This window comes from Rutidosis leptorrhynchoides, chromosome 9, assembly GCF_046630445.1.
Source record: "Rutidosis leptorrhynchoides isolate AG116_Rl617_1_P2 chromosome 9, CSIRO_AGI_Rlap_v1, whole genome shotgun sequence".
Taxonomy (NCBI): domain Eukaryota; kingdom Viridiplantae; phylum Streptophyta; class Magnoliopsida; order Asterales; family Asteraceae; genus Rutidosis; species Rutidosis leptorrhynchoides.
In genome coordinates, this window is record NC_092341.1 from 84267453 (window position 1) to 84282709 (window position 15257).

At 33.3% G+C, this 15257-nt stretch overlaps 1 protein-coding gene across 1 annotated transcript; it reads right to left on the minus strand.

Moving 5' to 3' along the window:
- Positions 1 to 13235: 13235 nt before the first annotated feature.
- Positions 13236 to 13961, minus strand: LOC139868216 (transcription factor MYB1-like). Its single transcript, XM_071856547.1, has one exon. It carries the CDS (start codon positions 13959 to 13961, stop codon positions 13236 to 13238), a length of 726 nt encoding a protein of 241 aa, XP_071712648.1.
- Positions 13962 to 15257: the final 1296 nt, after the last annotated feature.

The window sequence follows — 15257 nt, forward strand, 5'->3', positions numbered from 1 at the left end:
CTTCTTAGGCACGCATTGAACTGGGCTTACCCATGGACTATCAGAAATTGGATATATCAAACCTGCATCTAGCAGTTTAATAATCTCTTTCTTAACTACATCTTGCATATTAGGATTTAGTCTTCGTTGGCGTTGCACATACATTTTATGACCTTCTTCCATAAGGATTTTATGTGTGCAATACGAAGGACTTATTCCTTTAATATCATGAATCTTCCATGCAATGGCTGGTTTATGAGCTTTCAACATAGAAATGAGCTGTGATTTCTCATTTTCAGTAAGAGAAGACGATATTATTACAGGTAATTCAGATTCACCATGTAAATAAGCGTATTCCAAATGGTTTGGAAGTGGCTTTAACTCTAATTTTGGAGGTTCTTCTATCGATGATTTATATCGATATCTGTCTTATTCTTTTAGCATTTGAATTTCTTCTGTTGTTGGTTCATATCCATTAGCTATAAGTGTAGCTAACATTTCAGCTTCATCAATTGGTTCATTACCTTCTCCTAAAGAACATTCTCCTGTTCCTTGTAATTCTGGAAATTCTTCTAATAATTCTGCATGTGCATCTATAGTTTGAATATAATAACATGTATCATCTGCAGATTGTGGTTGTTGCATTGCTCTATCAACTGAAAAGGTAACACTCTCATCCTCTATACTTAGGGTCAATTTCTTACCGAACACGTCTATCATTGCTTTAGCCGTGTTTAAGAATGGTCTTCCTAATATGAGAGGAACTTGAGAATCTTCTTCCATGTCCAAAACAACAAAATCTACTGGAAATACTAAAGTACCAACTTTAACTAGCATGTTCTCCATTATCCCTCTAGGATATTTTATTGATCTATCGGCTAGTTGTATGCTTATTCTGGTTGGTTTTAATTCTCCAAGGTCTAGTTTAGCGTATAGTGAATACGGCATTAGATTTATACTAGCACCTAAGTCTGCTAATGCTTCTATTGAACTAAGACTACCCAGAAAACATGGAATTGTGAAACTTCCTGGATCAGATAGTTTTTCTGGTATCTTATTCAACAGCACTGCTGAACAATTAGCATTCATAGTAACAGCTGAGAGTTCTTCCATTTTCTTTCTATTCGTGATTAGATCTTTCAAGAATTTAGCATATCTTGGCATTCCTGAAATCACATCAATGAAAGGAAGATTTACATTTATCTGTTTAAACATATCCAAGAATTTGGATTGCTCGGCTTCAAGTTTTTCTTTCTTCATTTTACTCGGGTAAGGAAGTGGTGGTTGGTATGGTTTAACATAAGGTTTATCCTTAACTGTGTTATCTTCATTAACCTTTTCAACTACCGGTTCTTTTTCCTTATCTTGATCAGGTTGTGGTTCTTGTGGAGTAGGAATGGTTTCATCAGAAGTTACAGGTATTTCCGGTGGTTTAAGTGTTGTACCACTTCTTGTGGTAATGGCTTTAGCTGTTTCATTCCGGGGGTTAGCATTTGTATCACTAGGTAGACTTCCCGGTTTTCTTTCACCTATTAACCTTGCTAGGTTACTTACTTCTTGTTCCAGATTTTGAATAGAAGCTTGTTGATTTCTAAATGCTTGAGCATTTTGTTCATTGGTTTGTTTTTGAGATGTGAAAAACTGCGTTTGAGTTTCAACTAGCTTCGTCATCATATCTTCTAAATTCGGCTTTTTATCATCGGTTTGTTGTGGTGGTTTGTTTTGAAAATTAGGTCTTTGCTGATTATAAGTATTATTGGATACTTGTTGGTTGCTAGGACCTTGTTGGTTGTTGTATGGAATATTTCGGTTATAATTCTGGTTTTGATTGTAAATTGGTCTTGGCGGTTGATAATTATTCTGATAATTATTTCCAGGCCTTTGGTTTATGTATGAAATATTCTCTCTTTGTTCCATTGTTAATTCAATACTGAGATAATCTTTTGTCAAATGTGGTCCTCCACACTGCTCACAACTAATTCGTATTGAGTGAATATCCTTAGTCATCTTTTCCATTCGTCTCTCGAAAGCATCTATCTTTGCGGAAATGGAATCTAAGTCATGGCTAGAATCGGCTCTAGCTGCTTTAGATGATCTAATGATATCTTTTTCTTGGTGCCACTCATGTGAGTGGGAAGCAGTGTTATCAATAATTTTGTAAGCATCAGTTTCGGTTTTCTTCATAATAGAACCACCAGCTGCTATATCTATGTCTTTTCTTGTAGTGATGTCGCATCCTCGGTAAAATATTTGTACTATTTGACAGGTGTCTAAACCATGTTGCGGACATCCTCTTAATAACTTTCCATATCTTGTCCACGCCTCATATAGAGTTTCATTTGGTTTCTGTGTGAACGTAACAATTTCTGCTTGAAGTCTTACTGCTTTAGATGCAGGAAAGAATTGTTTAAGAAATTTGTCAACTAAAACATCCCATGTATCAATCGCCCCTTCAGGTAACGATTCCAACCAATCTTTGGCTTCTCCCTTTAAAGTCCAGGGAAATAACATGAGATATATCTGTTCATCCTCCACTTCTCGGATTTTAAATAGTGTGCAGATCCTATTAAAGGTACGTAGATGTTCATTCGGATCTTCCTTCGGCGCACCACTAAATTGGCATTGATTAGTCACCATGTGTAGAATTTGTCCTTTGATTTCATAATCTGGCGCATTAATGTCTGGATGAGTAATTGCGTGACCTTGGCCAGTGCGTTTAGCTCTCATTCGGTCTTCCATACTTAAAGGTTCCAGATTCTCCATAATTGAATTTGTTGAATCGGTATCACTAGATGATTCTGATTTAATGGTTCGTTCCTCGACAATCTCTGTTTGAATGATTGGTGGTTCCGGAGAAAAGTTTAGTGGTTCAGGATCTACGAACCGTTCCTGAATATTCTCTGGATTCTCAATTGTGAGGTTTGTTTCAAAAACTGGATTATCGGAAATTTGAACTGAAGTACTTGGTCGACTGGATGACGATTCTAAAGAAAAATCAACGGCGGTTATATTTGTTAAACGATGTCTTGATCGAGTTACAGGTGGTGAACGTACAAAAGGTGATGAACGTCTTGCTCGGTGCATTCACTGAATATCCTATTAGTTTTAAAAAAGAAAGAAAAATTATAATAAGTTATCCAATCAATAGACTTTTCTGATTTTGCCCACGTTTCGAATAGCCAAAAGATGCAGCAGAGGGGCAGGATTCGTTTGGTCTCAATATAATTGAGGACTGTTTGGCTCCAATAACCCGGTCCACGTACAAATCCAACTATTACTACGAACCAGAAAATTTTGATGTCTATTAATTTAACCACTTAAAATAAATTTTCGTAATTTTAAGAAATTTAGATAAGAAGTAGAAAAAAAATCTAAGTCCTAAAAACTAGAATGGCGAGAAATAAGAGAGAAAAAGAGAGTTCGTCGAAAAAGGTCGAAAAAGAAAAAAATGATTGAAAAATAAAAGGTGACGGAAAAATAAAAGAAACTTATAAAAACTTAAAAATACTTGACTAACCTAACCTTATTACTACAACTAACTTAAAATTATAATCGTAAATTGAAATTATTAATTGGAATGATAATTGATACATAGTAAAAGGTCTAAAAATATTAAAGCTTACAGGAAAAACTAAATCCCAAATGGAAATAACTTAAAAAGAAACTAAAACTTAAAAAGGCGTCGCAAAATTCTAAAGCACCTAAATCTTAGTCTAAAGAAAAAGCACTTAAGGAATTCTACGGCAAAGCCTAAAAATCTAGGAGTAAAAATAACTATAGCAAAAACTAAGTTTAAAATTAAAAATGAGCTAAAAAAAATATAAATATTACGCTACAACGATTAAAAAGGGACAAAATATAAAAATATACAAAAAGTTGTAAAAAGTACAATTTTTATAAAAATATTATTTTTATATTATTTATTTAATAAAACTACTAATTTTACAATTTAATAAAACTAATTAAACTAAAATATATAAATAAAAAGTAAAAGTAAAATTAAAACTAATAATAATAATAATAATTAGGTTTTAATAATAATAATAATTAAAAATAACCCGTAATCAATGCTTGATTAGGGTTTTTGTCCGTGTGTCAGATGGCCTCCGCGAGTCGCGGTAATTAAAGAAGAAAACCCCGCGAGTCGCGGGGTTCCAGAATTCAGTTGACAGGTTTCACTTTTTACGCGTTTTTCTTTATTTTTTTTTTTATTTTATGTTTTCTGTTTTTTTTTTATAAATAAAAGATTTTAAAATAAAACTTATATTTTTATAAACTAAAATAGAAATAAAGAAACTTATAAAACTTAAATATTTAACAAAATCTTAAAAATACTAATATTTTTGTTTTTTTTTTTCTATTTTCGAATATTTAAAACGTATTTTTACAAAAACGACTTTTAATAAAAGTAACTAAAAATCTTTTTTTTTTTATATTATATATTAGCGTTGCGCTTCCGGCTTTTAAGATAGTTCCCCGGCAGCGGCGCCAAAAATACTTGATGTGAAGCGAGGTGTATATAAAATAGTATTATTTTTAGTGCGAAAATACTATTAAATACGATACAATTTTACACAAGATATTTATTTATTTATAGAATGGATATACTTAAACCTTGCTACAACACTTATAGGCAGTGTACCTAATCGTACAGTAGTGTAGTTTTTAGTAAGTCCGGTTCGTTCCACAGGGAAATCTTTAAACAAAGCTCAACGCTATATTAGTTTACTTTTATAAAAATACAAATATATATATAAGTAATATTATTATTATAAAGGGGGGTTTTTATCGTTTAATGACCGGTTTGTCGATTTTAAGACTTTAGTCGCAGTTAAAACCTAATGTAAAATATAAAATAAATACAAGACTTAAATTAAAGCGTAAAGTAAATAACGATTGCGAATAATAAAAATGCGATAAAATAAAATTGCGATAATTAAAAATAAATAAAAGTGCGATTAAATAACAATAAATAAAAGTGCGATAATTAGAAGTGCAATTAAATATAAAATAAAGGAAATTAAATATGAAATAAAAGAATTATGCTTATTTAAACTTCCGTAATCATGATGTTTGACGTGTTGATTTTAGTTTTATGCCCATGGGTTAATTGTCCTTTGTCCTGGATTATTCAATATGTCCGTCTTGTTTTTGTCCATAACAGTCCATCAGTCATAAATATAAATTGCAAGTGTCCTTGTCAAATTATTATTATACCCGAAGTTAAATATTCCAACTAATTGGGGATTCGAATTGTAACAAGGTTTTAATACTTTGTTTAATGAATACACCAGGTTATCGACTGCGTGTAAACCAAGGTTTTACTACTTTGTTAAAAATTACACCAATTACCCTTGAATGTAATTTCACCCCTGTTTTAATTATTCTAGTGGCTATTAATCCATTCCCGTGTCCGGTTAAATGAACGATTATTCGTACATATAAATACCCCGCCCATCGTGTCCGATCGAGTGTATATGGTAATTTATAGGGACGCCCAATTGTAAATCTTTATATTAACATTAACAAACTTTCATTTAGTTAAACAAATATAAAGCCCATTAATAGCCCATAGTCTAATTTCCACAAGTGTCGTTCTTTTGTCCAAACCCCAATTATGGTACAAAGCCCATTTACCCAATTTTAGTAATTAGCCCAACATCATGATTACTTCGTTTTAAATAAGCATAATAATAACTTAGCTACGAGACATTAATATAAAAAGGTTGAACATAACTTACAATGATTAAAAATAGCGTAGCGTTACACGGACAGAATTTCGACTTACACCCTTACAACATTCGCTAACATACCCTTATTATTAGAATTAAAATTAAAATTAAAATTAAAATATAAATTATATATATATATATATATCGTATGAATGAGGAGAAAAAAGATGATAAATTTGATCAGAATTCGGTTGGCTTTATAGCCAGAGTTGAAAATTGGGGCTCCGCGACTCGCGGCAAAATGCCCTTAAAACTCCGCGAGTCGCGGAGATGTATTTACAGCTCACACCCTTGGAGTTTCTTGCTGCCGACGGTTTTTAATATATATATATAATATATATATAATTAATATAATTAATTATATATTATATTATATTTATATACATAGTTAACTTGTAATTTTTAGTCCGTTGCGTCGAGCGTTAAGAGTTGACTCTGGTCCCGGTTCCGGATTTTCGAACGTCCTTGCGTACAATTTAATATCTTGTACTTTGCGTTTTGAATCTTGTACTCTTGTGATTTCGAGACGTTTCTTATCAATAATTGGAACCTTTTTGATTGTCTTTTGTTCTTTTGAGCTTTTTGGTCGTTTGCGTCTTCAAATCGTCGAATCTGTCTTCTGTCTTCACCTTTTATTATTTAAACGAATATCACTTGTAAATAGAACAATTGCAACTAAAAGCTTGTCTTTCTTGAGGAATAATGCTATGAAATATATGTTCGTTTTTAGCATTATCACGCACCAATCTCGTAATGGCTATAACCGGAGCTAGGAACATGAAATTAATGCAAGGTCAGTAGACATGGTTCAAGGACAAGCTAAATTACCACATATCAAAAGATGTGACATTTTTGTTTAGCCAATTGGTACAATTTATTCAAGCAAGTTGGACATTATGTTTCAGTTCAATTTTGCAGTTACTAAAACTACGGCCTTAGTGTGCACAATGTATTAAGTTTAAGGTTTGCCATAAACTATAGATTTATCACATAACATACAAAGATCCAATATCCAGAAGTCCAAGGTCTCAAAAGGTCCACAACTCATGCTATAAAGCTATAGGTGCATACGTTACAGATTTGTTTAACATACAGGTTACCATTTCGACTCGCACATTACACAAGCTTCACAAATCCAAATGACGCAAGGCCTAGATGAAAATTTAACTAAAACATATGAACTTTTCAGATATGCAAATTCCTAATTAAATATCTCACTTCAATTGAATTTAAAAGTCAGTTTAATGATACCGACCAAATCAGTTTTATCAAAAACGTTCAATTAAGCATAACGTGAGCATTACAAATCCAAATAGCATGATTTCATAGTCTAACTTGAGTTTTTTTAAGTCCTCTACACAATTATGATCAGTATGTAACACCATTCCATGTCCATTTTCCAGAATTTGACATAAACATTGATTCATCAACAAAACATCAATCAATCATAACTTAAGCATACGGTAACGAAAATACGCGAATCCAAAGCCTAAAATTATTAATTTTTCGACAAGATTTCAAATATATCATAATATTTAACATTTAGCAAAGTCAAGTTTCTGTAATCACACAAAACAAATTCGGGATTTACCCTAATCACATCAAACAATCAAATTAACGCAAGTAATTAACAATAACGCGTACGGCTCTAGTTATTGAGTCGATAGCAAGCGTCGATTTACTGGCGACTTGACTAAATCTTAGAGCCTAAATTAAATTTCAGGAAGGATTTAAAACCCATGGAAATTTGATTTTACCATTTTCATGGCGTCTCAATTTAATTTTTAATTTTTATTTAATTTTGTAAATTTTTTTCCTACTTATTGGCCGGAGGTCCACTCAGAAGCAATCTCTCTATCCGTTGAATAAAGAGAGGGATGACTTTCTCTACTTTTGAGAGTGTTTTCACTCTGAGTGGAAAAATGACTTGTCATTATTCTCGGATAGGGGAAGGATTGTCTACATCTCACCTCCCCCATACACCACTTATGTGGTATTGGGTTTTGTTGTTGTTGTTGTTGTTGTTGTTGTTGTTGAATTAACAATAACGCGTATGGACTTGAGCAATTGACAACTTACACTATCAAACTTTATAAGAATCAGATTTTTAAAGTTAGGGTTTATGCAAATATACCTTTGATCGCAAAAATAATATACCCACGCGTAGAGGATGATGTGAATTGCAAGTTTCGTGTTCAAGGGTTAAGCTAAAAATCAAAAATTGATGTGGTTGTGCTTGTGTTGGTGGTCGACGATGGGAGGAGGAAGGAGAGGGAGTCGACTGCCTTTTTTATGTAGGGGTATAATGCATTGATTAGGTTTAGGTTTAGTCTTATATATTTAGGGCTTAATCACAAAACAACATCACTAGTTGCAATTAAGCCCAACAAAAAAAAATTTAAGGGATGGGAGTGGGCCATTCGGCCAATTGGGACCCACCATGGTGTCCCGGGCTCGTGTTTTGCAAAAGCGTGAATTCGTGATTCGTTTCAAGTGCCGTTTAAACGTACCGAAGACCCGGAACGCTAAACCGATCGTTAAAACGCAACCAATCGTTTTATTTATTAAAATACCAATAAATTAAATATTTTTAAAAGTTAATAATTATTAAAATAATTATTAATATAAACCCGAGCGTTTCGTTACTCGTAAAGTAGTTTTTGCAGTTATTCAAACCGTTGCGTTTTCATCATATTTCATTAACCGAAATATATTTATCAATTAATTTTAACCCATATTAATTCATGTAACCCTCCAATGATCAAGTATGCATTTAATATATTTAAACACATAAAAAGTCAAGTAATCGCCGTTAAAACGACTAACAGACAGTTAACGAAAGTGACAGAAAAAGCAGGGTTGTTACAATGCACGATCGGTAAAAATGGTTAAACAATTAGTTATGATTTATTTAAAATTATAGTGTTATATAAGTTAAAGAGTGTAAGTACAAATCTGAATAAACTGAATAATTAACAAATAACACATTAAATGTCTATTTCATTAAGTACTACTAAGCATTAATGTTTTACATGGACTATACGCTCAACACGATAATTGTTTACTCGAGACTTAATTTATAAGCTAAACTGACTTCATGTTTTATTCGATCATCTCAACATTAGATGTCTTATCTTGCAGATATATTTTTAATATCACCTGTTTTTTTTATTTAATTTTGAGATAACATAACAAAGTGGAGATAAAATGGTCTTTGTAGAATGGTGCCTATAACACACTCATCAAAATGAAGATAAAGGACCTATGTAAAATGTCATATGTAAGGGTCTTAACGTTTGCGAATATAACAGTTATCATATATAATTATTATTGATTTTTATTAGTTATTATTGAATTAAAATGTCATATGTAAAGGTCCCTTGCAAATACAACTGTTATCATATGTGTATTATAAAAGAAAATTAATGGATATATTATGGGGGATGATTCTAACACACTCTTTTTTGATCCTCACACACTTATTTTAACTTTTTACTCTTCTAATAATACTCCATTTCTTTAAATTGATGTGTGAGGATCAAAAAAGTGTGTGTGAGAATCATCCCCATATATTATATGCGTATTATTTAATGATATACCTTTTTTCTTACTTACATAGACATTTTATTGCATGCATGTGACATGCCACGGAGCTTTTTTGGTACAGCATTGGACATAAGATAGATCTCTATTGCATTGGATATACATAAAAAATATATAAAAAAATATGTGGGACGATTTCTGGTTATTCAACATGATATTTAAGTAATTACCATATTAACTACTAGACAAAACTTATGAATAGTATCAGGGGTATTTTCGTCTTTCCACCCTTTTTTCCCCCCTTTTCCCTTCTTTCTTTCAAGTAACACCACACAAGCCCCCCACACTTTGTTCAGAAATTAAAATCGACCCCCAACACAGGGGGTTAAAGCGTCAAATCAAAATTTTCATAAAATATCTTAAATAAACTCCACTCAAATATTCAACAGGTCATATCTTCTCGTTCGCAACGAGTAAAATTTTTCCGACACCATCCTTAAACTCGAAATACTTATATGAACACAATGTCACTAACTATACGCAGGGGTATATTCGTCTTTCCACCCTTCCCCCCCCCCCCCCCCCCCCCCCCCCACCCCCCCTTTTCCCTTCTTTCTTTCAAGTAACACCACACAAGCCCCCCACACTTTGTTCAGAAATTAAAATCGACCCCCAACACAGGGGGTTAAAGCGTCAAATCAAAATTTTCATAAAATATCTTAAATAAACTCCACTCAAATATTCAACATATCATATCTTCTCGCTCGCAACGAGTTAAATTTTTCCGACACCATCCTTAAACTCGAAATAATTTTATGAACACAATGTCACTAACTATACGCAAAACGGACACTTTTTAAAAAACGCTAAATATTTAGGGTACGATTCATATATGTTGAATTTTCACTCGCAGGCTACGTAACTAAACACAATAAAATACATTAAAAATCGAACCCCCGGCGCGAAGCGAGGGTTCGAAAACTAGTTTAAGCACTAAAAAGCTCTTTCCAAATCTCAACGCTACCTCATCTAGCGTTTCAAATAAGAGCTTATTGGAGCTTTTAATTTTGTTTTAGCTATTTTAAAAGCTAAAAGCTAATGCAACCAAACGAAGCTAAAAAGTTATACATGAGTTTTTTCATAAAAATTAAAAGCTAAAAGCTCTAAAAAGCTCCAAGAAGCTCGTCGCCAAACATAGCCTATAAGTACTATACGTATTTTTATCTTTTGATTTAAATAAATATAAAATATCAAGGGTAAAGTAATTTTTTTATCAAATAATATAATATAAATATATCTAAAACCATTCAAATATAAGTAATAAATAATAATGTAAATATATATCTAAAACCTTACAAGTAATTAAATTTTTTTTTTTAATAAATTGACACGTTATCAATTTTTTAAAATAGAGGCTAATTAAGGATGTCACGTAAGATGTTTAAAATCTTGTTTTATATAATATATAGATAGATAAAAGATTGTTAAATTGTTAATGTTAATTGTATATTTTATAAAATATTAAATAACATAGTGCAACACAAACACATGGAAACATTTTTGTTGCTACAAAAACTTTGAATGAAATTAAAAATTACATCGAAGTAATAGGAAGGGTGAATTGAATCATCGAAGCACAAGTTTTATAATTTTATCGAATCATGCATTTTGTTTGTTATAAATTTTGAAACAAATATTAGAGTGCTCCTAACCATGACACAATGTCTTTCAGGACTAACCAACTATTCAGCGCCACATCAGCACCTCCATCTCACTTCCTTCCCAGGACTAAACCCAGGACTAAACACTTCCAACAAAGACACGCCTCCTTCCATTTTTTATTTTATTTTTGAATTATTTTATATTATCAATTAATTATTAATATTTATATGATAAATTAAAAATAAAAAACATAAAACTACCATTTCATTAAAATTAAAAAAAATACAATATTTAAAATTTAAAACATTACGACAATTTAAAATTAAAAGATTACGACAATTAAAAAAAAAATACTAGAAAGCTAAATAATCAAACTACTCCTCGTCGTCGTCGTTCATGTTTTGCAATTTCTTCGCATATTTTTTCTTAATTTTGTCTCGAGCAAGCATTAGCATATCGTATTCATTGGGAGGCAAATCTCGTGACACCGGTTTGGAAAGAAGCTTCAACCCTTTAAACATAGTCCGAATGTTGCTATCATCTTGTAGCTTTTTCATAGTTTGATTCGCCACATCTTGTGAAGCTTGGACCGATTGAGCAATTTTAAAGCGAACTTCATCGGAAGACATACGGCTCACGGCATCGGATGAGTAAGAGTCCCTTTGACTTTTAGCTCGACTTGGAGGACGTCGGATTGGGTCGGTATCCTTTAACAAATTTTCCATTTGGGTTGGGTCGGGGTGCATGCTTGTGTTCGGGTTGGAACTTCCCTCGGTTTGATCATTAATTGGTATATGATCGGGTTCTTTTCGTTTGTTGCTACTCGAAATACTTTCGCCTTCTAAAAACTTCGGGCAATTTCTTAACACTCGCCACGCATCCTCAAACGCAAAGTGTCGTCCCTTTGTTTGCGCTTTGAAAGCCATTCGTGCCGCGGACATAATGTCGTCATTATTACAACCACTTTCCCACATTCTCTCGTATTTGTTGTAAATACCGATCCATATCTTGACATCCCTTTGCATTTTCGACCATTTTCCACTTATTTGATCCGGACGTCTTTTCACCGGGACAATCGAATTATATTGTCTCCGGACTTCTCCCTAAAATGAAGTATGACTTTGGTCGTTTCCGACACTCGGGTGTTCGGAAACATCTACAAAACGCTCGGCTAAAATTTTTGTCTCCAAGTCGGTCCACGCTGTCTTCGGACACCTCACTTTCTTTTCTACCACTTTTCGTTTTCCTTTTCCTTTCGGATCACTTTCGGGTTCGGGTTCGGGTTCGGGTTCGGATTCGGGTTCATTTTGGAGTGGTGTTTCGGGAACTTCTTCGTCGGACGATTCGTCACGGAGACTTGAATAATAAGGTGTTTGTTTCGTTTGTTGTTGGTTCGGGTAGATTTGAACATTTTGAGATAGTTGGTTCGGGTAAATTGGAACATTTTGAGATAGTTGGTCCGGGAAGAGTGGAACATTTTGAGATTGTTGGTTATGGTAGAGTGGAACATTTTGAGATTGTTGTTGATGGACGTTTCCGAACATACCCGCAAATGCATTAGTATTTGCAAAACGAGAAAACCCGGTAGTTTGTTGCGAGTTATCGAGTAGCATTTGCATCATATCTCGACTAACCGAATTTGGATCTTGAACTACCGGACGTTGTTTCGTTTTTCCTTTGTTTGGTGTTTTTTTGGAACTCATTTTTTTGGTGATAGATGTGAGAAAAATTAATAGAAATGGAGAAGTAATATGATAGTTGTGTGTAAAATGGGGTTGAAATGTGGAGTATAAATAGAGTAAAAAAAAGAAAAAAAGAGGAAAATAGCCGTTAGGAGCCGTTGGAGGGGAATATAGCCGTTGGTTGCTGTGAACGGGCCAAAATACCCATATTTTTTCGCCCTCAAATCTGCTGAGAATAGTAAACCACTTGGACGAAAAGGCCTGGGCGACTCGAGGGCGGTAGCTGGGCTGGGTTGGTGCCAACGGCGCCCAAGGTGGGAGGGTCTCCAGGACGTAGCGTTGGGAGCACTCTTATACAGTAGTTCATTCTCGATAAACATTCCAAATTTCCATGATTATTAGGACTGGGCCCATGTTGGTTTGCACTCATTCATAAGCTTCTCCATAATTGCTTAAGACATTATTAACACGAGGTTTAATTGTTCAATCTTTTTGTTTTTTGTTTTTTTTTTTTTTTTCATCTAAACAAATCAGTTACATGTAATAAAATATTAGCAAGCGTCCACTTTAACGAATATCATCAACATTTGACCATCTTCGAAAATAAAATAAAACAAAAATAGAAAGGCAACAAATGTCAATGAAACTCAGGAAACGACGTCGTAACATACTCCCTAACCTCCCTCGCAATCAAATCCCTCATCACATCCAGTAACTCAACCGGAAGATTCTCCGACAACTCATATCCGCCTGTCCCCGGTGGTGCTAACGACAATGTTGTCATTGGATCATCTTCATCTTCTATCACATTCACATTTTTTGAAGATCCCAATGTAACAAAACTATTACTATTATTACTGTAATTGTTATTGTTACCGACACTCAAACTTATCTTGAAATCACCACTATCCTCTCCTAATACCTCGTGTTCCGACACGACAGCCTGAGATTGATTGTGAAGCCGCCGTTTCTTCAATGTAGAGTTCCAATGATTTTTAATTGCATTGTCAGTTCTGCCCGGCAGCAACCGGGCAATAGTGGCCCATCTGTTCCCATATTGAGAATGGGCCACTAAGATTGTCTCATCTTCCGCTTGTGAAAACGGGCGGTGTTGAACATCAGGGCTAAGTTGGTTACACCATCTTAGTCTACAAGACTTGCCTGAGCGACCCTTAATGTATTTACTAACTAGTGACCAGTTACGTGGTCCATAACGGTCAACAAACCGAGTTAAAATTTTATCTTCTGCATTGGTCCATGGACCTTTAATCGGGCTTGATCGTTCACTTTTTTGACCAGAATGAGAAGAGACCGAAGATGAAGAGTCAGAGGAAGTTAAAGCAGGCCAATTGAAAGGTTCCATTTATTGAAATTTTGAGGAATTGAATTTGTTGTTGTTTTATGATGGTTGATTAAGGAAATGAATTAGAATGTTGCAAATATATAGATGTATTGGTGCATGTATGTATGAACAGGAAGGGACAAAGTGTAGGTTCTAGGAAATTGTCATTTTTTTATATTAATTTGTACTCCGTATTTGTATAAAGTTTGTGGAAGTTGAGTGTGTTTTAAAAGACATAAAAAGACATGGAGATTGGAGGGTAGTGTATGATTATAACCAATTTTTATGGATGTTACAACTTACAAGTTAGTTGGAATATGAGACTTTATGGAAAATTTTTTTTTTTCCTTGAAGAAAAATATATCTAATGTAGCTGGTAAGAAACTAGACTAAAATATAGTCTTAAACGTGTTTTTAATTCTAACGATTATAAAAAGATTAAATGTTGTGAGAGAGCTACATAAAATATATAAGCAACGTTGAAGTTTTCCTTTTAACAAAAAATAAAAATAAAAAAAATAATAATAAATAAAAAAAATAAAAAATAAAAAAAAATAAAAAAAACCTTTTTGCTCCCTTGTTCAGTTGGTTTTACCTCGTTTTGTATGCGGCGTCCAGTCGCTTTTTAGCAAACTTAATCCATTTATTTCAAAAATATTGCGTGGGTGGTCTCTCCGACTAACTTTCATTAATAAGGGCCATTAAATCTTGACATCTATATTACATGTGAGGGTAAATACGTCTTTTTACCCTTCATTTTCTTTGATGATAATAACATTTTACGAGTAATATTTGTATTATTATATTTTATAATTACTAATAATAACAAAATAAAAAGTGATCCTCCAATATTAGGTCATACCTTAGTAAACATAACAACATCACATTCACTTAATTTTTGGTCAAAAGTAAATTATCAGCAGACAATCTTTCTTTTTAAACTTCGTCAGCCATTTTATAAACTGACTCTTTTCAAGCTCTGAAAACCTTTTCAACGCCTCTTTCTCATTTTTATTCCCACTACCACCGTCACCACCACCTCCTCCGCGCCGAAACTATTAACGTTTTCGATTCCGTCACCTTCATCGCCGGAAAACGCGATAAATATCAAAAATTGGTTGAATTTTAATAATTATAATCGATTTAGATTTCGATAATATAGAAATCAGATTATCATTTGTGTGTTTCTGAATTAATTTCCGGTGGTGGTGAAGGTTTGTTTATGTCCTCAACTAGGGTCGTTTGTGTACTTCAGTAACTGATGGTGGTTTGTTTACGTCATCATTGGGTTTTTCTGAATCAGGTTCAATGTTTGAA